Genomic DNA, 23,600 nt, shown 5'->3' with positions numbered 1-23,600 from the left:
CTGATCAACATTTGAGAATAAGAGACTGTGAAGTGCTGCTATAAATGAAATGTCTACATCATATTCCCTCCCTTCAAGGCTCAGGGTTGACTGGAGAAGGAGGGGATGAAAAATTTTAAGAGTCAGAGGTACTGAGCATCTGCAGCAAAATATGTTTTGTTGGACATACCATAACTGTTACAGAGATTAAGTCCCAGTGGCTTTGTCTGTATCCCCCAAACCTGCAAAAGTTCAAGCCAGTCATACTTATTTTATAAAAGACTAGATTGAAAGAAAAAAATCAAGATACTGTAGCCTTGGTTGATTTTTTAATTATAGAAAAATAATTATAATTCCAATTTTATTGTGGATCATGTCAAAGCTAAGGAAAAAAGTATACAAAAATAACAAGGAATAATTCATTTTCTGCTGTAAGATTGTGTCTATGATGATCTGAAAACATACGTGTTATAACTCTTTATTCCTTATTGAAGTTAAAAATGAAATCTTGGCTAATTGTTAAAAATAGACATCAAGAGAGTTTAGAAGATTGCAAAAGGTTGTCTGGATGACACAAATTGTTATCAGTTATTGAGAGCTTCTGGTAACAAAAGGCCATGGGAGTATACAGCAGGCGACAACTAGGGTTCAGAAGATTAACCTATCAGACCAAGGGTTATGGTGGAGGAAACCATCAAGCAAGGTGTTTTAGAATTACAGTCTTTTGAATGAATTGGCTATTTCTTGTTGTAAACTTCTTATGCAGTAACAGTTATGACATCTCCCCATTACCGTGCATTTTCATTAAATGTATAAATATAATTTCATGATTACATCTCAATCTTATGGGCACATATATCTGTGGGTGGTCATGAAGATGGCTTTTCATTTAGCTGTATAATTTTGATATATAGAAAATATACTAGGATATGCTTCATAGCCAGATCCATTGTCCCACAAGACTGTAGACACTTAAAGGTTTCTTTGTTCCTTTTGCTCAGACTAACACAGAAAATAATAATCTCCCCTTAGTCTAACACAAACTGCACATATTTAGCTCATTTTTACCTCAGAGCAAGTTCAAACTAGACTAAAGGCCTTTGTTTAAGATGATAAGTTTAAAACTTTACAATTATGAGCAAGGCCAGAGTCTCAGGTGTCTCACCAAGGCTACTAACAAAAAACACCCTAAGAAAGACCTGTCAACTCTTCTCTTGCCAGGTCTGCTGAATAAAAAGCCATGTCTCAGAGTTTGTCATACTGGGCACTGCACCCCACACACACACACACTCCAGTCCTGAGACCTTGGAACCTTATGTCACCATGGTAATGGCTCTGCTTCTTATCGTCTATTCTAGGAATGTGCCATGACCTTGAGGGTTTTGAAACTGTTCTCAAGATTGCAAGGAGTCTTCTGTTAGAAAAGTGAGAAGTCAGGCAAGAGAGGAGCTAAGGATGAGAGCTGAAAAGAGGTTGTAGACTTAGAGAAAGAACACAGACAGAACGACAAAGAGATCAGAGAACTAACTTAGAACAATAAAGTGAATGGAATGAAAAAGCATGGTGTGCATAGATTCAATTGATATCCTTAAGATTAGAATTTCAGTTGCTTGGATGAATGTTCCTTGGACTCTGGGAGAAAATTATTAGGGCAGGACCTCAATAGTTTGTGATAATCAGTCCTACTTAAATTTATTTTCAGAGATACAGTAATAACATTTGGATCATACAGCATAGCAATTTTTTTTTTCATGGTCTGAAGCAGTTGATATCATGGAAAGAAGCAAGCATGAGACATTTCTTTGGTTTAAATCGCCAGAGCATCTACTTCAATGTGGTATATTATCACAAATATTAGTTGTCACATTGAGTCAGCATTGATTTTCTCCTACCCCAATAAAAACATAGTGCACATATCTAATTTAGCAAATGTTTAATAACAACTCCGTGCCGTTCTGGAAGAAATAGAAGTAAAACATTGAAATTTGTATTCTGCCTTCAACATGCTTCAAATAATTCAAAAAGTTCCAAATATTTCCATGTTATTTCTGATGTTCACATTCTATAATATCCAGTAACACTTTTTGTATTATACATTGTATTCTTGAGACAAATATGAAAAAAAATGAGGTTGATAATGCTAATGCATGTCTGATAAATTAGTCAAATGTGCCTATCATGATTGAAATATTTATTTATCATATACCAGATGTTTTGGCAACTCAAAATGCACAGCTAATTTCCATGTATGACATTGACCATACTGAAAAAAATTGTCTTGGTAAGATTTCTGATTCTGCTAGACAGTGCACAACCTTTACTTACAATATGTATTTATCAGGTGGGTGCAATAGACATCTTTTTGACATGGAAGAGATTAAGAAGTATCTGTAATTTTAGCACATCAACTTTAATACATAGAAGCAATTTAAGTAATCAGATAGCAAATTTAAAAATATATGCTAACCTGCATAAAATAAGAATGCATAGCATTATAGAACATGTTTCTGTAAAATTTTTTTCACTGCTTCTTTCACATCTTTATTTTTTAAACTGTAGATAAGAGGGTTAAGCATAGGAATCACTACTGTGTAAAATACAGAGTCAATCTTGTCCTGCTCCATCGAGTAGCTAGTAGTAGGTCTCAAGTACATAAAGAGAATCGAACCAAAGAAGATGGTGACAGCCATGAGGTGGGAGGCACAGGTAGAGAAGGCTTTGTGTCTTCCTTCTGCAGAAGGCATCCTCAATATGGCAATGAGGATGCAAAGATAAGAAATGAGAACAATCAGAACACAGCTGAGAACAGTAAAACTGGAAAAAACCATGATCACAATGCCATTGATATGGATATCAGAGCAAGAGAGTTTGAGCAGAGGTGGGGTGTCACAATAGAAGTGATTGATCTTATTAGAGCTACAAAAGGACAATCTGAAAGTCATCCCCGTGTGGATGGCTGCATTGCCAAAGCCTGCTAGGAATGAAGTAATCACCAGCATGAAACAAATTCTCCCAGACATGAGAACTGGGTACAGCAGGGGACTCCAAATGGCTGCATAGCGGTCATATGCCATCATGGCTAGCAGGAAGCATTCAGTTCCCAAGAAGGAGCCAAAGAAGAAGAACTGGGCAGCACACCCATTGAAAGAAATGCTCTTATCCTCAGCCATGAGGTTCACCAGCATCTTAGGAGTGACAGTTGAAGAGGAAGAAGCATCAACAAAGGAAAGACTGCTCAGAAAGAAGTACATAGGTGTGTGCAGACAGAGGTCAATCTTAATCAGTGCCATCATGCCCAAATTACCCACCATGGTCATCATGTAGATCACCAGAAACAACGCAAAGAGGACACCTTGCAGATCTGGATTGTCTGAGAGGCCCAAGAGGATAAATTCTGTCACTTCTGTCTCATTTTTGCCTTGAATTCCTTTCATGGTTCTGACCATCTGTGCTGCAACATAGAAGAAGTTGGAGCAATGCATTGATTTAGATGAATTCATTGTACAGACACATATATACATATATATAAAGACATACAAGCCGGATGGTGGTGGCACACGCCTTTAATCCCAGCACTTGGGAGGCAGAGGCAGGTGGATCTCTGTGAGTTCGAGGCCAGCCTGGTCTACAAAGTGAGTCCCAGGAAAGGCGCAAAGCTACACAGAGAAACCCTGTCTCGAACAACTAAAATGAAAAAAAAAAAAAAATACATACATACAAATGCTAAAAGAATAGTGAAAATTGAGGAGATCAATAAAAAATTTAATGCATCTGGTATCAGGTTAAGAGTAGTGTGTCTGAATATTGTGTGCCAACTCCTAAGGACCTTGAGACAAGTGCTTTATTATCTGTTAACTTTGATCACATTTCATATTATTTATTGGTTAATTACAACATGCTCTTAATAGGTTTTTGTGCTTATCAATTATTATAAATAAATTGGCATTTTTCTGGAGAAACAAGTCACATTTTTTGAACCACAGAGTATTCCTTCACAGTGCTATGGAAGAATTAAAAATAACAAAAGTTGACAAAAAAAATCAGCAATAAGAAAGATAGCAATTAGTTGAATTTGTGAAGGAGACAATGGACTATGAGTTGCTACAGCCAAGGAAAGAAATTTGGGATATTCTGGTAGAGCCAATAGGGTTTATTATTACTATTGGAGAGAGTTAGTAACTATAAAAAGATTTGTCTGTTCAGTATTTAGAATTTTTAATAATTGAAGAATCAGTTTGTAAAATTGACAGGAAAGCCTTAAACAAATAGGCAAGACATTCCAGAGCAATGCAAGCTTATAACTGAGAGTCACAGAATCATAACTACCTTACCATAGTTTGAAAATGTAAGCTATCCTGAAATAAAGTATTTCACATGTTTTTCACTTAATGAATAATCAACCATAAAAAGATAGGTATATTAACCTCATTTATATATTATAGAACATTATGTACCAAATGCTCACTCATTATCTCATTAGAATATACAGTTTTACATTTTAACTATAAGCCAAAAACAAGTTTAATGTTAGTATGAATAATAATGATGATGATGATGATGATGATGATGATGATGAATAAGCACAAAACAGTAAAGATATCATAAGGAGTTTTCTAGCACCACATTGGATCAATATAATAACAATATATTGTAATTTAAGTGGAAAAATCAATCGACTCTTGCAAATAGCTATGGAGAGGGATATAGTATCAACAGTAAAAAGTAAAACCCAGAATATATGTTCAGTCTATTCATTCCAAGTAAAATGTAGATAACAATAACTATCAGTAGGTTGGTTCAATTATAATCAGACCCTCATACTGTTAAATAGTAAAAGAAAAAATGTACTAGAATAAGTGTAAATCCATGCCTTAAAAATAGTAAACAAAGCACTGAGTTCCACATCACTCAAAGGAGATGGATAATTCCAAAATTAGAACATGCTATACTCTATTCTGTCTAGCTTTTAATTGAATAAAAAATTTAAGAACTAATAAAACGGTTATTGCACCTGCAGTCTGATAAGAGTCTCCCCACAAATCAGTGGTGGAGAATTAGCAGATACTGTTAAAAGACTATGTGTGATATTATCTTCATATGCTGGGGCTAAGGAAGTATGGAGGCACTCACTAGCCAGTGGCACATTCTAAGGCAAACATAGACTTTGCAATGCAACAAAATTTTCCCATCTTCAACATCATATTGCACTATACCTATGGGTCCCTGACACAGATGGATACCTTAGATCCTCTTTTGTGAAATGATAGTCACCTGTTAACATCAATAATAACTTCAGAAACAAGGAAAAGAACAACGGGTATTATTAACAAAATGCTCCCTCTGAGAGTATAAATATATTAAAATGAATGAAATAATAAAATGTCTCAGATATGGTAAACATACAAAAATAAAAATTAGTAGAAAAAAACCCACACACATAATGTATAAAATTTTAATGACATCCTGTGCCTCACATGGTTAAGTGTTCACTGTGTTGGTTTGTTTTTATTTTTGCTTTTATTGTTTATATTTCTTTTAGGTTCCATGGTGTTAAACAGTGTTATCTTCTTTTGACAGAGAAGAAATGTAACTTATGAATCATCAACACTCTGAGAATAACCAAGCTACCCTAATGTAATCTACATTTATACTCAAAGTCTCATTCTATTAACATTTATGCTCATTCAAAAATGTCAGCAACTGATGTGAACAGTTGTATAAAGAACAGCCATAGTTAGTTCTCTGAGCTTCCTTAACTCTCTAGAAAATATTTAGTTACATCAAAAGTTAACATGTTATTTAACAAGAGCATGTGATTGCTGAAAATACATTGTTAGAATTCTCAATAATGAATAACATTTTGTTACCCATACACAGAATGAGTTGCATCTCATAGTATGAGCATCAAGCTTCCACCTCTATTATTAAATAAAGTAGCTTTTCTGTTTCCCTGCAATACCCATCTTCATGTTATTGAAATTTCTCAAGCTGCTATCCCAAGGACAATGGTTTCTAGTTTAAATTTCCATGTGTTTTCAAAAATAGCTGTGAGATTTAATTAGCTGTTTCTTATAATCAAAAATTATCCAAATTACTCTGCACGTAGTGGCACACACCTTTAATCCCAGCACTCAGGAGGCAGAAGCAGGCAGATCTCTGAGTTTGAGGCCAGCCTCTACATAGAGAAAGTTCTAGGACAACACTGGTTATGTACAGAGACTCTATCTCAAAAATGACTCTAAATCATAGCATTTATACTGTATTTCTCTCCTGACAATCTGAAATGTTTTAGTAATGAAAATGAGTATAGCATTTATATCAAACAATGATGTTTGGACTCTGTCAGTGAATGACTGAGCAAATTCATAACATTGTGAATTTTCTTCAGGTCAGGTGGCACAGCCATATCTGAATGGAATGGCAGAAGTCATAAAGCCAGCACAGCTGCTTGACAAAGATCCAGCAAAGCTGAGCCACATGATGGCTGCCATAGCACCTTTGAATATCATCTCCACCTGTTGCATACTTGAGAGAATTTTGATATTTGTACAATTTCAGGATATTGGATTGATGGAAAATTTCTTATGAATCATTTATGCCTTCTCCCAGGAATGCTGCTTCTAAGCTTCCCCAGGGAGTTCTGAACATACTATTCCCCCTGCTTTTAAGGAGATACCCTTATCTACTTGAAGGTCTTTCTTATGCCTTGGAGGTTGTGACATACAAGGAAGCCAGAAGTTTCTTCATGAGGCTATGAAACATTTACACAGGAACAAAATATTCAAAATGAAGTAAACTTAAAAAGGTCAACAAGATTCAGTAGGATAGATGAGTTGGCCATAGTTCAGATTACAAGCTTCTTCCCACTGTATACTCAGACAATTACATTACATATACCTCTGCCCTGCACAGAGACATTGTGATGAGCAAAGTATAGAGTGGGAAGATGATAAAAATGTGAGATGTCAGGACCTCCCTCTCTTACAAAAGCTAGCTCATGCAGAGCCACTACAATGTCATATGACCAAGGAACAACAGAATGCCAGGATTAGACATATAGATAAATTCTATAAAGATATAAATATGAACATTGTATTATGCCAGAATTTGAATAATAACTACAGCAGCTTTAGTCCAATCATTTTTCCTTGGCCCTCTAACCATTAGAGTTAATAATACACTGCTTAGGACATGGCAAAATGCCCAGGGTGGCTTGAAGATTTTGTTTTGGTCTAGCATCCTTGAAGCAACCAAAGCTACCTTCCTGAGAACAGGCTATCATATGCCTCTAGATTCTTAAAAATTTATTTTATTATTAGTTTATTAATGATGACTAAAAGATGAGCAAAAGGAAGTGAAACACATGTCCAAGACCAAAAATGATATGATCTATGTTTTGTAACATCATGAGTGTACTCTGCTTACTAAATTCTGTATAAAGAATCAATCTTGCTACCAGTCAGTCAGGCTGTAAGATTCTCCCGACCACCATGACCTGGCTCTCTTCCTCCCCTCACTGACTCCTTACATCCTCTGTAGGACCCATCCACCAGGCGATTGATGCATCCCAGAAGTCAGGAAGTTAAAACAGCTACAATTATTTACATTGTTTCAATACCTTTTCCAATTCCTTGACTGCAATTACATCTGTCTGCTTCTTTCTTTTTCTTGTACAAATTCCTATACAGCAACAACTCAGAGGAAAAAAAAAAAAAAACAAGTGTCCTTCATTTTAGGGAAGGCATGCTCTTTGATTGTAAAAAATAACAGTTCAGCTAGATTTAAGAAACTGTTCAGTACCAGGATAGGAAAAAGATAAATTATTTTCTCTGCACTCAAGAGCTCATTGACTCTGTCCTTTACTTATCATGTCAAGATACAGTACCTTTCAAAGCACAGTGTCACTAAAACAGCTGCTAAACGGTGCACAATTATCATCAGTTAGAGTCTTAGGAGACACCGGACCACTCATTTATTTTAAGTAGGATATCCTTCAACCTCTTTCATCTCTAAAGGCTGAACCTCATATGTTGCCTCATTGTAATCCACTGCTTTTCCCCTCTGAAATTAAGATAATCTCAATTCTCTTTCGTATTTCTTTGCTTTACTCTTGGGACACCTAAGCCCAATGGAGAATGATCTGGGATTCTGGATTCCTAACCGCTCTTCAATATCTTTTTTATTTTCAGTGGTGGCTGGAGCTTGTGTGATTAGAAATAATGAGTCCTCAGAATGTCACAGTGCTGCCACCTCTGTTCACCTTCCTCTGGTGATGAACTTAGCTACATAGATAATAGTGGTGGATCAGCATGCTGGAGAGGATACCCAGTAGTTGAGAACAAAGGCTACATAGACTTGAACTCTGGCTCTGTAAGTCACAGGTTATATGGCTGACTCTTTAACTAAACTTCTTACCCCTTAGCATTTGCATTTCTATTGTCTACATCATCAATGTCTCCGGAAATCAAATAATGAATGTAAGATAGCATAATCAGTATATCTAGATGGCAGATATGTTAGAGACTCCCTAGGCATAATTCTCCCCATTTTCAGAGTAGGAAACAAATATCAGCTTATGTTTTCTAGACGGAGACCTTTAAGATTTGCACTATCCAAATACCCCTATCCTACAGATGGCATGTGTGAAATACATTTATCAAAATCAGGTGATGAGTGCATTGTTAGTGCTATTTGTCAAAGTGTTATCATCAATTTCTCTGAGTATTAATCAATACAACTTTACTACATGATGGAGAATGAAATATTCAGGAGATGTATTATGTAATCTATAAAAAAATCAAACAGGAAATGTTTACATTGTTTGTCCTCTATCTTAACCTACTACCTTACCATACTGATACTCTGGAGTAAAAAGAGATGCTACGCAAATTTCAATACAAATACATCTGGCAGGTGACAAAGATTTACTTACTACTTAAACAAATAAACCCTATCTAAATGCATACTAGCTATTTTGTAGGCACACTCATTCCTAAATTACATGATATTAGACATGTGAAATTGAAGTGTGTGTAGGAGTTTGGAGAAAGATTGCAAAATCTTGAGTGAATCAAAAGTTATACAGGAGATCAAGGTATCAGTCAACATTGAAGTGGTAAAATTAACTACTAGACAATAACTAAAAGAGTGTCAAGAACCAGAAAGATGTGGAATGTAGTCATTTGCAGATTATAAAACAGAACATCAAAAAACAGTTTGAGTATTGTTTTAAAAGTACTTAGTGTAGCTATCTACTACAGTTCAAGAATCAACCCCATGAAGTGTGATTTCTATATAATATTCTGAGAATTCATACTAGGTACAGAATATTATAAATGATTAAGGTGATATATTATGGGTATTTAAATTATAATAAACTTTATGAAGAAAAATAGGATTCTAAAACCCATAATTAATCAATAAACAAATACTAAACAACTAATAGGGAAAATGAAGATGTATGTAATCTACAATTTGGAGGAGTAAAACAACATTATATTAAAAATATAAAACAATTTTAATGTAAATGAGATATTTTAACTTGCACACATAAAACAAATGAGATACATGTTTTATTAACAAATGCAGAGAAGAGAGGACATCTGGGAGAAGGAAGGAGGAAAGGGAGGTAGTAAAGTGATGTAACTCTATTTAATTAAAAATACATTTATAAAAGAAAATAACTTACTTGTAAATATTGGATAATAATATTTAGTATAAAAAGTAGAAAATTTTAAATGTAATTAAGTGATAGAGTTCCTTCAGTATTTTCAAAATCAATTCTAAAGTATGAATTTAATTTTTTATTACATGTATTTATTACATATTTATGTGTGTGTATGTGTGTGAGTGTGCATGTGTGTGTATGTACATGCAGGGTTAGGCTTGTCACAATAAACTTGTAGTGAACAGAGGACAACCTGATAGAGTTAGCTCTTTCTTTCTATCATGTGAGTCAAGGAGATCATACTCAGTTTATCAGACCTGGGAGCAGGTGCCTTACCTGCTGAGCTATCTCAGCAGCCCCAATATTCTTTATTTCTCAGGGTCCTCTATAGCCAACAGCTCCTAAGGGCATACTCTATACTTGCCACAGGAAGTTTTGTTTAATCAATCATGGCTTTCAGGAACAGCATCACCCATCATTGCAGAATCTTTCCCTTGTAACCTAAAGTTTTTAACTAGTTTACAGAGTAGTAGGTTGTCATATCACTTTTTTTCAAGGTGATGAAAGCTGGCTTTTCTTTTATTTTTTAGTATTATTTTTGAGATTATAATATAATTAAACTTCTCCCTCCCCTTTCCTTCCCATATACCTCTCCTTATTTTATTTCAAAGTTGTCATCTCTTTTTAATTGTTATTGAATTCATATTTGTTCATATATATGTATATATATATGTAAATATATATAGTCCTAAATATAATCTCTTCAGTCTGTATAATATTATTTTTATATATATTTTCAGGGCTGGCCATTCGGTATTTGCTAACCTATTGATGTGCTCTTCCCTGTGAAGACGATTTCTCCCATTCTCAGAATTATAGAGTTGCTTCACCAACATGATTCCCTAAACATGAGCTGAACAAGGACAACACAAAAAGGCACACCAAAGTGAAGAGGAGAGACCCATGAGGCCTCAACCCTAAACATATCACCTTTTCTCACACCTTTCGCTCTGGTTAAGTCTCCTCATCTTCTTCCTCATTCTCCCAAATCCATCCCTGAGTAAATTTTCCACCCAAGGACTCCCTCTCTGTTTTCATCACTTATCTTCTCCTACCTACCTCAATTGAGACACCCTTCACCCCATTAGCCCTCTTCTCTGAGGAGACAAGTTAATTGAATGAATGGACTTCTTACAAATTTAACAGAAGAAGGGTGTGGGCTCTAGTCATAGCTGAGGGTCCTATAATGTGTAGAACTTTTGCATCTATGCCAGAATTAATCTGGCTTATTGAGTTAATGCCATTATCAAATATGGAATTCAAGACCAATTTGCAAAGCAGACTTGTTTATAAAATACGTAATTAGCAAATTGACCCTTAAAGATAAGTTTTAAAGATACAATTGTAAAAAGCAATTATTGTTGGAAGAGAAGGTAGATACATATTTACAGTTTTCTTATCTTATAAAACATTGGTATTTCCTGATCCATCCAAACAAATGTAGCTCTGAACACACACACACACACACACACACACACACACACACACACACACACACAGCAGACAATTTACTTTGACAAATATTTATTGAAAACAACTTGACTCTTTTAGGCAGTTTAATAGCAGTTAAAATACTACGATTCTGACTTCAAAAAAATTAATAAATCAATTGACAATGTCAACAAATAGTCTCTTACTCTTGCTCTAGCCCATCATTAACATATTACTTGCCAAGATTCCTTCTTGAGTCTCATGTAGGATGTTTGGCAGCAATAGGCATGAAGGTGCTACCATCTGCAGTCACTCAATGCTATGTAGACCACTCAGAGTATTTAATGGTTCTTTAAATTCCAGGTACTTGTGACATTGACAGTCTACAGCTGTCTTCTATGTTAGGAATTATGTGGTGCTGAAAGGACAATCGTGTTTCAAATTGTTGATCTTCCTACTACCCAACCCACAGAGAGAGAGGCCGTTGTTGAATTATAGTTTAAGACAAGTAAGTAGTGGAGTTACAGAACAGAACACCATGTAGGATCCTTTGAGTCCTTTATGCTGTGCATCATGTTTCAACCCAACCCCTAATCCTGTTTCTTCCTGATAATACATTCTAATAACTATGCTGAAAACAAAATCTCTTTGTTTAAAACTCAGTCGAAGACACTAAAATAAAAAATTTGTAAGAAAAGATTTCCATATACACACAGAGAATTTTAAACACAAGTATGTATATATACACATACATATTGAAACAAATTGCATAACTGCAATTATCTAAATATGTAAATTTAAAGTTGAGCCCATGTCAAATAATTTCCAATATTTTGATATCTACATCTCCTTCAAATATTGTTTTGATTAATCATAAGGGTCCATGTAGACTCATATAATACACCAGGAAATTAAGATGAATGTTATTTCAAATCACCTTTACTCATCCACAGGTTTTAAGCAATTATACTACTTAAAAAGAACATGAAAAATACAATATAATCAACATAAGCTAAAGACATGTAACCTGGCATCAAAGCACATGTTTCTGTAGGATTTTCTTCACTGCCTCTTTCACATCTTTATTTTTTAAACTGTAGATAAGAGGGTTAAGCATGGGAATTACTACTGTGTAAAATACAGAAACAACCTTGTCTTGCTCCATCGAGTAGCTAGAGGTAGGACGCAAGTACATGAAAAGAATTGTTCCAAAGAAGATGGTGACAGCCATGAGGTGGGAGGCACAGGTGGAGAAGGCTTTGTGTCTTCCTTCTGCAGAAGGCATCCTCAATATGGCAATGAGGATGCACAGATAAGAAATGAGAACAATCAGAACACAGCTGATGACATTGAAACTGGAGAAAGCCATGATCACAATGCCATTGATATGAGTGTCAGAGCAAGAGAGTTTGAGCAGAGGTGGGGTGTCACAATAGAAATGATTGATCTTATTAGAGCCACAAAAAGACAATCTGAAAGTCATCCCCGTGTGGATGGCTGCATTGCCAAAGCCTGCTAGGAATGAAGTAATCACCAACATGAAACAAATTCTCCCAGACATGAGAACTGGGTACAGCAGGGGACTCCAAATGGCTGCATAGCGGTCATATGCCATCATGGCTAGCAGGAAGCATTCAGTTCCCAAGAAGGAGCCAAAGAAGAAGAACTGGGCAGCACACCCATTGAAAGAAATGCTCTTATCCTCAGCCATGAGGTTCACCAGCATCTTAGGAGTGACAGAAGAAGAATAAGAGGCATCAACAAAGGAAAGACTGCTGAGAAAGAAGTACATAGGCGTGTGCAGACAGCAGTCAATCTTAATCAGTGCCATCATCCCCAAATTACCCACCATGGTCATCATGTAGATCACCAGAAACAACGCAAAGAGGACACCTTGCAGATCTGGATTGTCTGAGAGGCCCAAGAGGATAAATTCTGTCACTTCTGTCTCATTTTTGCCTTGGACACCTTTCACGGTTCTGACCATCTGTGCTGCAACATAGAAGTTGGAGCATTGCATTAATTTAGATGAATGTAGAGTATACATGACATAAGTATTCACAAATGTTATGGTAAAATGCAAATACACATGTTACATACAAATTCTTACAGAATAATGAAATATTGATACCATAGTCAAAAGTATCTTGGAACTGACATCAAGTCATACCTGAGTACTGGGTTCTCAGGACCTTAAACAGATTTAACTTCTATTGATTTTAATTGTGTTTGTGATTAACTATTTTAAGATATAACTGTCCTCATTACTAATGATAAAGAAATTTATAAGTATGTATGCCTACTACTTACAATTGAAGAAAATTGGCTCATGTTATTTAACCCACTGACTTCTCTTTCTCAGTCCATATACAGTAACTGAAATTGTTAAAAGTTCGCAAAATGAGTCAAGAGTAAGAAGGAGGGTCTTTGAATTTCTGTGTACTTTATATTTTTATGGACAATGAAAGAAATTGAAGCTATCTCATGCAGTCAAGGGATTTAAATCAACTAAACATCAAGAGAGTTCAGTAATATGCTCTAAATGATTAAAGAATCAGATTGTAAGGATGTATAAACACTCATGATGAAAAATACATCATAAACATCCAATAAAGTTCAAATCATTGCACCAAAATTCACAAGATCACAGAACTATTATAAAGCAGGTTAACTATGGATAACAACTATGTACTAAATTGTTCAAGCTTTTAAACCTGATTTAACAGTTACATGAATTCAAGCATTATTGAGGAAAAACTGCATGTTACTCCTTGAAGAAACACAATTTTGATATTTGCCTTCGTAGTTAAAATAAACTTAGTTAGCAATACTAACAAACAAAATAACAGAACCATAAAACACAGCACATAGAAATGCCTAATACCAATAAAGAATCAAAAGAAATACTTTAATAACACAAAATTGGAATGTAAGTAAAATTAACACCTAGCAGCATGGAATGAAGTCAAATAGAGGATAAAATAGTAAAAAGAACAGCTCAGAAGAGATGCCAGCTTTATCCTCTAAGCAACAACTTACACAGCACTGCATACCAGATAGACTTTTCACACCTGTTCCAGGACCCCACACTTTTCATTATCTCATATTATTTACCAGTAAACTAAATTGACATAGCCTCCCCAGGAAATTATGGTTCAGTATGCTGGACCAACCTCTTATCACTCACAGAAAGGTGTTTCCTTAATACATTCTAAAATTAAAGCATAGGGCCAACATTACCCAATACCTTTGCTCACGATGATAATGAAGAAGATATTAAATACATACAGCTGGTTAGAAGAGAGGACAAGATCTGATTTTGTCTTCCAGAAACACCCATACATACAAATGAATATTGATATATAGTTTCCATTGAGATAGGCACTCAAGAGTTACTCACTACAAACCCTCATATTTTCATATTTACTATAACTCTGTTGAGGTGTCATTGCTTTTGTTACTATATATGAACCTCACCACTCAGTGATGGAGTATTGGAAGATACAATCCTAAGAGTAGACATTGGAATATCAGGGTTCTCAGCTAATCAGTGGTACATTTTGTGTCATAATGTGGATATTATATTGCCACAATATTTGCCCTTTCTCAACATGACATTGTCCATGTCAGTGATTCACTGGCACAGACAAACTTTGAGAATGGCATCTTCAGGCTCTGGAGAGATGGATCAGTGGTTAACAGCACTGGCTGCTCATGTAGAGGACCAGGGTTTGGTTATCAGCATCCACAAAGAAGCTCAAAACCATTTATACCACCAGTTCAAGGGAATCCAACACTCCATGGATACTGCAAATGGTATATCCATACATGCAGACAAAACACTCATACACATAAAATAAAAAATAGACATTAAAAATCATTTCATCTCCAGAAAATAAGAACAAATCATTTTTGTCATATTTCCAAACATAATTCCCATGAGAATAGAAGTCTAACAAAAATAGTGAAAATAAAATGCCTCAGAAGTACTAGAAATGATGAATAGAAAGTAATAATCAGTAAAAGACAGAAGTAGTACAATGTGCTAAATATGCTTTTAATTATGTCTATGTTGTATGAGCCCTGAGCTAAATGTTTGGTTATGTTATTTTATTGAATGTCTATGGGATGAGCAGAGAGCAAATATAAGGTGCAAATTATTAACTTCCCAAGAGTCACAAAGCTACCTCAATGGAGCATAAATATATACTCAAATTAAATCTTGTTAATAAACAATTTGAAATAATTTATAATATCACCATCAATGTTGAAGTGGGCACTGGTACATGGTAGCTCAATTATATGAGCTCCATTCATACTGCTGAATTGACATAGTTATATATCACCTGGGGATAAGCTCAGTGGTAGAGCACTGACCTAGCTTGTGTGAGGTCTGGGACAACCCTAATTGCTGCCCCCAAAAGACTGTATCTCCAGCAAAGGAATTACAAGTTCACATAGTTATAGCAAAATAGGATCTGTTTTACACCCTTATTTGTGAATCATGCTCTTGAGTCTTCTTTTGTTTTCTTCTTATGTAGATCCTCCCTGTGTCTAAATCAGAACTGGAGACTCTCCTACCACAGCCTCTCCATAGCTGGAATTACAGGGATGAGCCACCAAGCCTCACATCCCTACTCTATTTTAATAAGAATATGTCTTGTTTCTCTGCAATATGATTCCTTCCCACCCTGCTGTGATTCTGCAGGCAAACCCACAGTCTAGACAATATTGAACTGGTCTTTGCACATCTACATGTATTGGAAAATAACTGTAAAATTTTCTAAAGTACTTCTTACATTTAAAATGGCAAGGAAGGGTATATAGAAGGGCTTGAAGTAAAGTAGGAGAAGGGTAATGATGTAATTTTATTACAATCTCAAAAATAAATAAAAATGAATTTTAATAAGTCATAGAATCATATTTATTGTTGCTGTTTATCTTTATTCTAACAACTACAAATCTATGACCAATAAAAATGGACATAGAGTTAATTTAATACATTTCCTTCATCCCTAGGTGCTTTTGGAATTTTGAATCAGTAGGTATCTCAGGAAATTAACACCAGAATGGCTTTTGCTTCAGGTCAGTCCTCCAACAAAGCAGAATATTGAAAGTACTCCCCTTACCTTATGTAACTGTTTAAACTCTTGTGATTCTGCTGTTTCTTTTCTATCAAATTCACAAACAAGCACAGCTTCAGTGAGAACACGTCTTTCTCCTTGAAGGAGTTATTGAAACTCTTGACTCCACACACAAAAGAAATTGAGATTTATTTCTTTCATGTTTCCTTAAAGGTGAGCATCCCAACTTATTATATTGCAATGAAGTTCTCTTCAAAGAAGACCATCTGTCACTGTGGTCCAGCTGGGTGTGGCCCACTCTTGCCAGACTTCAGAATATACTGGATAGCATCCACACCAGTTTTAAATAGGATATGGTTCTCATACCATGGTCTCTGAGGACTGATTCTCTCATCCATGAAATCTACATGTTTCCTCTCTGAAATTTAGAAAATATCAAGTCTCCTATGTATGTCTTTGCTTCTCCCTTGGGAACCCAGAACCCGTTGGAGAATGATTTCTCTGATCTATGTCCCTAAGTGCCATTGTACCTTCCTCTGCCTCCTCTGAAAGCTGGGACTGTGTCTGCTTGGAAAATCTGAGTCCACAAAAGAGCAGATTAGGCCCATCTCTTGTGTCACTCTCTGCAAGAAAGCTATGTACACACAGAAGTTAGGTCACTGGGTGACTGAGACCCCAGGGTTGTTTTGAGGGGTGACACCTCTGTTCTTTGTTTCAGTGACTGTGTCACTTTGGAAAGTTTCCTAGGTCTTTCTTAGCTCTATCATTTCTCATGGTTTTGGAGAAAAGTGTGAATTGCTGCATCTAGTACCCAGAGATAACCAACAAATAGGAGTATGCACATACAAATTATAAAAGAAGATGAAGAAACATAAATTTGTGAAGAAGTGGAGGCCCAATTGGTTTTGGATGGGGGAAACGAAGGCCTGGGAAAGATGTAAATATAGTATTCATGTATCAAGGTCTCCAGAAAATTAAAATTAAAAAATTATTTCCTACCATTGCACCCATTTTATAAACATATCTAAAATCTCCAAAAACATAATTATTAAAATACAAAATGGTGTGAGGTTTCCTTGTAAGACTTTGAAGCCATATTGCTCACACCTCACATCTGACCTGATCACTCCAGTGTGTGCGCATAGTCTGGCCTACCTAGGGAGACCCTGCCTCAACTTACTGTTTTTAAGGTATTGCATCACTCACAGATGATACACTAAAAATAACTTCACATAGTCAATGTGTAAATTTGGATGCATTTAGACATTTAAAACACTGATGTTATACAGAAAAATTTAATTAATAGGCATACACTTCTGAAAGTTTTCTTGTCTTCCTTTCTTTTTACTAATTACCCATGACACTTTTTCTTTAATTCATTAATGTCATTTTATAGGAAATAATTTTTTCAAAGGACTTTCAGGTATAAACAGAAAGCTTTCTCATTCACCTCTTAAATCATACCACAAAAGATTCTTTAGCCTAGACAATTTTTAAAAAGCCTGTGCATGCAGGATGTGGCGAGGCACACCTTTAATCCCAGCACTGGAGAGTCAGAAGCAGGCAGATCTCATTGAATTCAAGGTTAGTCTGGTTTACATGGGGTGTTCCAGTCCAGCCAGCATTTCATAATGAGACTCTGTATCCAAAAAAAAAGAAATGAAATGAAATAGTAACAGAAAATTAAATGGCAGTGTTTACACCAGATCATCGTATTTTCAAATAAACCTGTACATCTTTCATTTGTTACTCTCAAAGGATGGAGAAAGTAAAATTCCTTAGGGGATAGCACTTCAGCATATCTCTGAGTCTCTAGAGAATGCAGAAAACCATTTCATGATATTTCTTCTGGGAAACAATGTGTGACAGAGAATTAAATACCTCCTGCACAGAGGTGCAACAGCAGGATGAGCAAGCGGCTCTGAAACAAACGCCAGGGCGAGTCATAACCTGTGGATTAGCTGCAGAATATCCACTCAACAAGACCGTCTAAGGAGAGAAAAGCTTCAGCCTGTTAACAGGTAGAAAACAGCTCAGCTCTCTATTGGGACAGAATGGAGAAGAGATGTGACCTGCTTAGGGTAGGCTCACATTGACCAGTGCTCTCTGAGTACTGGCTCTTTTTGACAGCAGGTCCTTATACCACATTTCAACAACAACAATGCTCAGGCCTGGTTTTAGCTTGTATTTGCTGTTAGAAGTCAGAATTCAGAAACTGATAACATTGAAAGTCTTCTTCTCCACCACATCCAAGTCATAGGTCAGAAATCCATACAGAAAAGAACAGTTCACCGATTGGAAACAATCACTGCAACACATGCAGCAGCATCTCCAGATTCTTAATCCTTGTTGTTTTCATAGAAACTTCAAATTCAATTGAAGCATATAAACATAAAATGTGTTTGTCTAACATTTGCTTTAACAGGATAGTGCTGTTTCTAGACTTTTCTTAAATAGTTCTGCTTGTGGCTACGAATGTGATCAACTCTTTTTTGCCAGTATTGTACCATTTCTTCATAGGGGTTGAACATTCATTACTTGAAACTAAAGGGAAAACACTCTCTCATTCTCTCTCTCTCTCTCTCTCTCTCTCTCTCTCTCTCTCTCTCTCTCTCTCTCTCTCTCTCTCTGTGTGTGTGTGTGTGTGATTATGGATATTACAGCTTACTTTCTACTCATTTTTAAATATAACTTAGTTGCCTTAGAATTCAAATACTCTCTCCCTTGCAGTAAAGACAACAGGTGATGCATCACCACTGTGAGATTTAATAACCTTTAAAGATTTATGAATATGAACTTATATACTGAATTAAGCATTAATCTTAGTACACAACAGCCAAATGCATTCAATACTCAACACAAAACAATCATTGTACCCGGCACTTTAAATGTAGTCTAGCTGAGTTTTGCACAGTATTGTTTGGGTAAATGTTTTCCCTCCTATTTAACAAGTGAAAACTCATAGAGACAAATACTGTGCTGAGAGCAGCAAGTGATAATGGATTCACTTCTCTGTCCACAACACAAGAGAATAAGCGGGGTATTTTGTGGTGAGTGAAGCATCTTCTTATATTCTCTTTTTAAATCAAATCTTGAATCTATAAGGAGGGAGAGATGCATTGCTAATCACATTGATTAATTGAGTAACACATAACCAGCTATGGGTCTAAAACCTAACTCATTACAAGATATCTCTTATTCCTTTAAATACTACAGTTCAATGTCATGCCTGCAATTTAGAAATAGTATCTTGGTCTGGGCTTTTATCCACAAAAGTATAAAATTGGCTAATTTTTTTCAATAATATTATTTCCTCTCTTGCTGAAAAGAAAGGACATCCTAGTAAGGATTAAACTATTTCTTCAAGGGTGTGCATGTGCCTGAATGCATGTTTACATATCATATATATATGGGCACCTGCTTGCCACAATTCATGTGTGAACGAGAAAGGACATCCTTAGGTATTGGTCCTTGCCTTCCACCTCCTTCAAAAGGTCTCTTTTAACAAAAAGACAACTGCACACACCAGACAAACTGTCCCATGAGCTGCCAGGGATTCACCTGTCTCCCCTCAGCTCTCCTAGAAACATGGAGATCATATACATGCATTACTATGCCTGGCCTTACATGAGTTCTGAGGATTCAAACTCAGATCCTCACTGTGGAAACCACTTTACCTACTGAGTCAATTTCAAAGCCTTTTCCCCCTTATCTTTGCTATTAGTGGATTGTTTTTAAATTTCTACATGAAGCATCAAGGTTAAAGAATGACCACAATCTAGAAAATCAGCCAACCCACATTTGTATGATTGTTTGACTGACTTACAGCAAATTCCTTCAGTGAAGGTGGCTGTTTCCTAAGGATAAATATGAAATAATACATGTATTCAAATGCAATAATGAGGTGAGAGTAAGTAGAATAGTGTCATATAATTTGCTTTGGTTTTCTTCTTGATTTTTTAGGTAACTACATTGAAGTCCAATTGACAGAATACACATGAAGTACATGCAATTTGATGTATTTGAATATATGTATGCAAGTATGAACTTATCATTGAAAACAGTATCATAAACCAATTCATCGCAGGCAAAGGGTTTCCTGGAGCTCTATGCACTACTACCTCTTATTATTATTTATATATATACATATATATATATATGTATGTATGTATACATATATATATATATATTCCAAACAATCATACATCTATTTTCATCATTATTAATTAATCACTCATTTTATATATCGTTGTAAATGGGATAATGCAAAGTATCCAGTTTTAAGTTTTTGTTCTCTGAGTGTAATTACTTTTGTGTTCAGCCTTCGTAGTACAGATATCAACAGTTTTACCCTCTCTTTTTAGTTGAGTGGTGTTTCATTAGTAGTAGTCTATTAGACTTGTCCCCTATGCATGGACACCGAGGTTTGTTTAAATTTTTGATAGATGAATTATAAAATCACTATGCATAAGTTTATTTTTATATGAGGCTAAGTACTTGTACACTTTACATTTCTACTAACAATGGTAAAAACTTTAATTCCCCTACCTCTTTATCAACATTTCCATATTTTCCAAAATTCAATTATTTCACTGTGCATTTATCAATATTTCACTGTTGTTTAATTTGTATTTCCCTACTATGAATATTTGAGTATTTTCTTTTTTAAATATTAAACTTATTTAAAACCAAGCAGTATGTTCTGTGTAATCAAGAATGATACAATTTTCTAGTCGTGTTTTTTAATCTTATGGCAGGTTTTAAATATATACTCAATTATAGTAGTGTGTGTACGAAAGACAGACAGACAGACAGATAAAGCATACACAAGCACATGCCCATGTGTGTGCAGGTTCATATCGATGTCAAAAGAGGACACCAAATCCACAGGAACTAAAGCAGCAGGTGTTTGTGAGAGACCTGATATTGGTGCTAGGAGTCAAACTCCAACCCTTGTTGATATCAGCAAGTACTTTTAAAAGTTAAACCTTCTTTCCTGACCCTCAATTAGAATTTTTTTTAGAAAAGGAAATTTTATGCTCTAAAACTGAGAAGCATAGGGAAAATTAATAGACAACTTTCACAGCTGTCTTTACCTTTTTGTTCAGTCATCACATCCATGGAAACTTGGCTCATTCTGTGTTGAACCACTTCTTTTTTACTGAATTCTCAGGTTTCTATGTGAGTTACAGTTATAAACCTTTGTCAGAAAGGTGCTCTCCAAATAATTTCTTCCAGGAAGGCCTTTCCATTCTATTTCCTGGTTGATCTAATGGATATAATAATGTGCACTTTCTGTTTCCTGGTTGATCTAATGGATATAATAATGTGCACAATGGACTAAGAATAAGTTGTCAGAGGTAGGTCTGGAAAACGATAAACTTCTAGGATAATGTGTATCTCAGACACCCTCTTTTGTTGTGATTGATTATATTCTTGTACAAATTAAAAGCTAAGGGTACAATTTGTAACTGTTTCTAATCTTAGGATTTAGTCTTATGTAGTATGAGGGTTTTTTTCCCACAACCCCATAAATACATCACTCCTGCTTCCTCTACTTTGTTAAGCAGTAAAACACGGAAAGAACAGTGTTTCTCTCTTAAGTTTTATGTTGGCATTCTGTCCTTTTCTAAATCACTTTCTGTTCTGTCTTGTTTGATTTGATTCAGTTTAGTGTGCCCACTGTCTTTAATTCTGCAAGTGAATAGACAACCATTTAATCAAGGAGGGAAACAAAGCATCACAAATGGGTAATCCTGTGTTTTGTTTCAGAGAGAAGAACATCAGACCTTATCTTTTCTCCTAGTGAATACAGTGGATAACCACACAAAAAAAGTCAAAAATCTGACATCTCTCACATATGATGTACCCAGAAAGGATACACAACTCTTTGACAAAAGTCCCCTGAGTCACTATAATAGTCATTGAATTGAATGAGTGGGTAGAGCTTTGAGTATCATCTAAAATAAAGCCTTATTTTATTATAAGAAGTAGTCTATAATATTCTGACCACATAATTGCTTAAGTTTATTTTTAGTACATCCAGTGACAGGAAATTTACTAAACTCATTAATAAACTAGTGTACAAACACACACACACACACACACACACACACACACACACACACACACACACACCACTGCTTGGAGTAATGGATACAGAAAATCACTCAGTTGTGACAGAGTTTATCTTTATGGGCATCACTCAAGACCCTCAGCTGCAGATCATCTTTTTTGTGGTCTTCCTTATTGTCTACCTGGTCAATGTGGTAGGGAATGTTGGCATGATCATCCTGATCATAACAGACAATCAGCTTCATACTCCCATGTACTTTTTCCTCTGCAACCTCTCCTTCGTTGACCTGGGCTACTCCTCCGCCATTGCTCCCAGGATGTTGGCTGATTGTCTGACCAAGCACAAAGTTATCTCTTTCGCCAGCTGTGCCACCCAATTTGCTTTCTTTGTGGGTTTTGTGGATGCGGAGTGCTATGTTCTGGCTGCCATGGCCTATGACCGATTTGTGGCCATCTGCAGACCTCTTCACTATAGCACTCTCATGTCCAAGAAAGTCTGCTTGGCCCTGATGCTGGGCTCTTACCTGGCTGGCCTAGTGAGTTTAGTGGCCCACACTTCCCTCACTTTCAGCCTCAGTTACTGTGGTTCCAATATCATCAACCATTTCTTCTGTGAAATCCCACCACTCCTGGCTCTCTCTTGTTCAGATACCTACATCAGTGAGATACTGCTGTTCAGCTTGTGTGGCTTCATTGAGTTCAGCACCATCCTTATCATCTTCATTTCCTATGCCTTCATCCTCATTGCAATCATCAGAATGCGATCAGCTGAAGGCCGCCTAAAGGCTTTTTCCACCTGTGGGTCTCACCTTACTGGTGTCACCCTCTTTTACGGTACAGTCATGTTCATGTATCTGAGGCCAACATCCAGCTACTCCCTGGACCAAGACAAGTGGGCCTCTGTGTTCTACACTATTATCATTCCTATGCTGAACCCCTTGATCTACAGTTTGCGGAACAAAGATGTGAAAGCTGCTTTCAAAAAACTGATCGGAAAAAAACCTCAATAATTATGATGAATTAAAGTCCGATTTTCTAGAGGTAAATGGAAGTGACAGAAGGAAGTTGCGGGATATGTTGAGTGTAAAATGTCAAGTTCCCATCTCCTTGCTGAACAAACTTGCATGGATTTTCTAGAACTTTTTGCAACCTGAACCTCGTCAAATTTCTACAGCTACTTTAGAGGTGGAAATTATCTCACTTTACAGTAATACAATTAAAGCTCTAGCAGGTCAACAAACTGATCAAAATTAATAAAATATAAAACTGACTCGAGGTTCACACTTCTCATGGCAAACGTTCAG

General features: G+C 35.9%; 3 protein-coding genes across 4 annotated transcripts; 1 reads left to right on the top strand and 2 right to left on the bottom strand.

Moving 5' to 3' along the window:
* Window positions 1-2,471: 2,471 nt before the first annotated feature.
* LOC131908206 (olfactory receptor 5AP2-like) lies at window positions 2,472-3,425 on the bottom strand. The gene has a single exon (XM_059259255.1). The coding sequence runs from the start codon at window positions 3,423-3,425 to the stop codon at window positions 2,472-2,474; it is 954 nt and encodes a 317-aa protein (XP_059115238.1).
* An 8,745-nt stretch (window positions 3,426-12,170) lies between these two features.
* On the bottom strand, window positions 12,171-14,882 carry LOC131908205 (olfactory receptor 5AP2). Of its 2 annotated transcripts, XM_059259254.1 has the most exons (2): window positions 14,854-14,882; window positions 12,171-13,083 (listed from the first exon to the last, which is right to left on the bottom strand). In XM_059259254.1, the coding sequence occupies exons 1-2, from the start codon at window positions 14,880-14,882 to the stop codon at window positions 12,171-12,173; spliced, it is 942 nt and encodes a 313-aa protein (XP_059115237.1). The 2 variants fall into 2 exon arrangements, with proteins under 2 accessions (XP_059115237.1, XP_059115236.1); XM_059259253.1 differs by lacking the exon at window positions 14,854-14,882 and having other exon boundaries at window positions 12,171-13,124.
* A 7,491-nt stretch (window positions 14,883-22,373) lies between these two features.
* Window positions 22,374-23,306, top strand: LOC131908204 (olfactory receptor 5AR1). The gene has a single exon (XM_059259252.1). It carries the CDS (start codon window positions 22,374-22,376, stop codon window positions 23,304-23,306), a length of 933 nt encoding a protein of 310 aa, XP_059115235.1.
* Window positions 23,307-23,600: the final 294 nt, after the last annotated feature.

Source organism: Peromyscus eremicus, chromosome 4, assembly GCF_949786415.1.
Source record: "Peromyscus eremicus chromosome 4, PerEre_H2_v1, whole genome shotgun sequence".
NCBI classification, from domain to species: Eukaryota; Metazoa; Chordata; class Mammalia; order Rodentia; family Cricetidae; genus Peromyscus; species Peromyscus eremicus.
The sequence above is the reverse complement of the archived record's forward strand: the minus strand, read 5'-3'. Positions and strand labels throughout refer to the sequence as shown.

What these genes read in the sequence shown, in the direction of transcription:
- LOC131908206 (XM_059259255.1), bottom strand. Translation starts at nt 3,425, where the DNA reads ATGGTCAGAACCATGAAAGGAATTCAAGGCAAAAATGAGACAGAAGTG.
- LOC131908204 (XM_059259252.1), top strand. Translation starts at nt 22,374, where the DNA reads ATGGATACAGAAAATCACTCAGTTGTGACAGAGTTTATCTTTATGGGC.
- LOC131908205 (XM_059259253.1), bottom strand. Translation starts at nt 13,124, where the DNA reads ATGGTCAGAACCGTGAAAGGTGTCCAAGGCAAAAATGAGACAGAAGTG.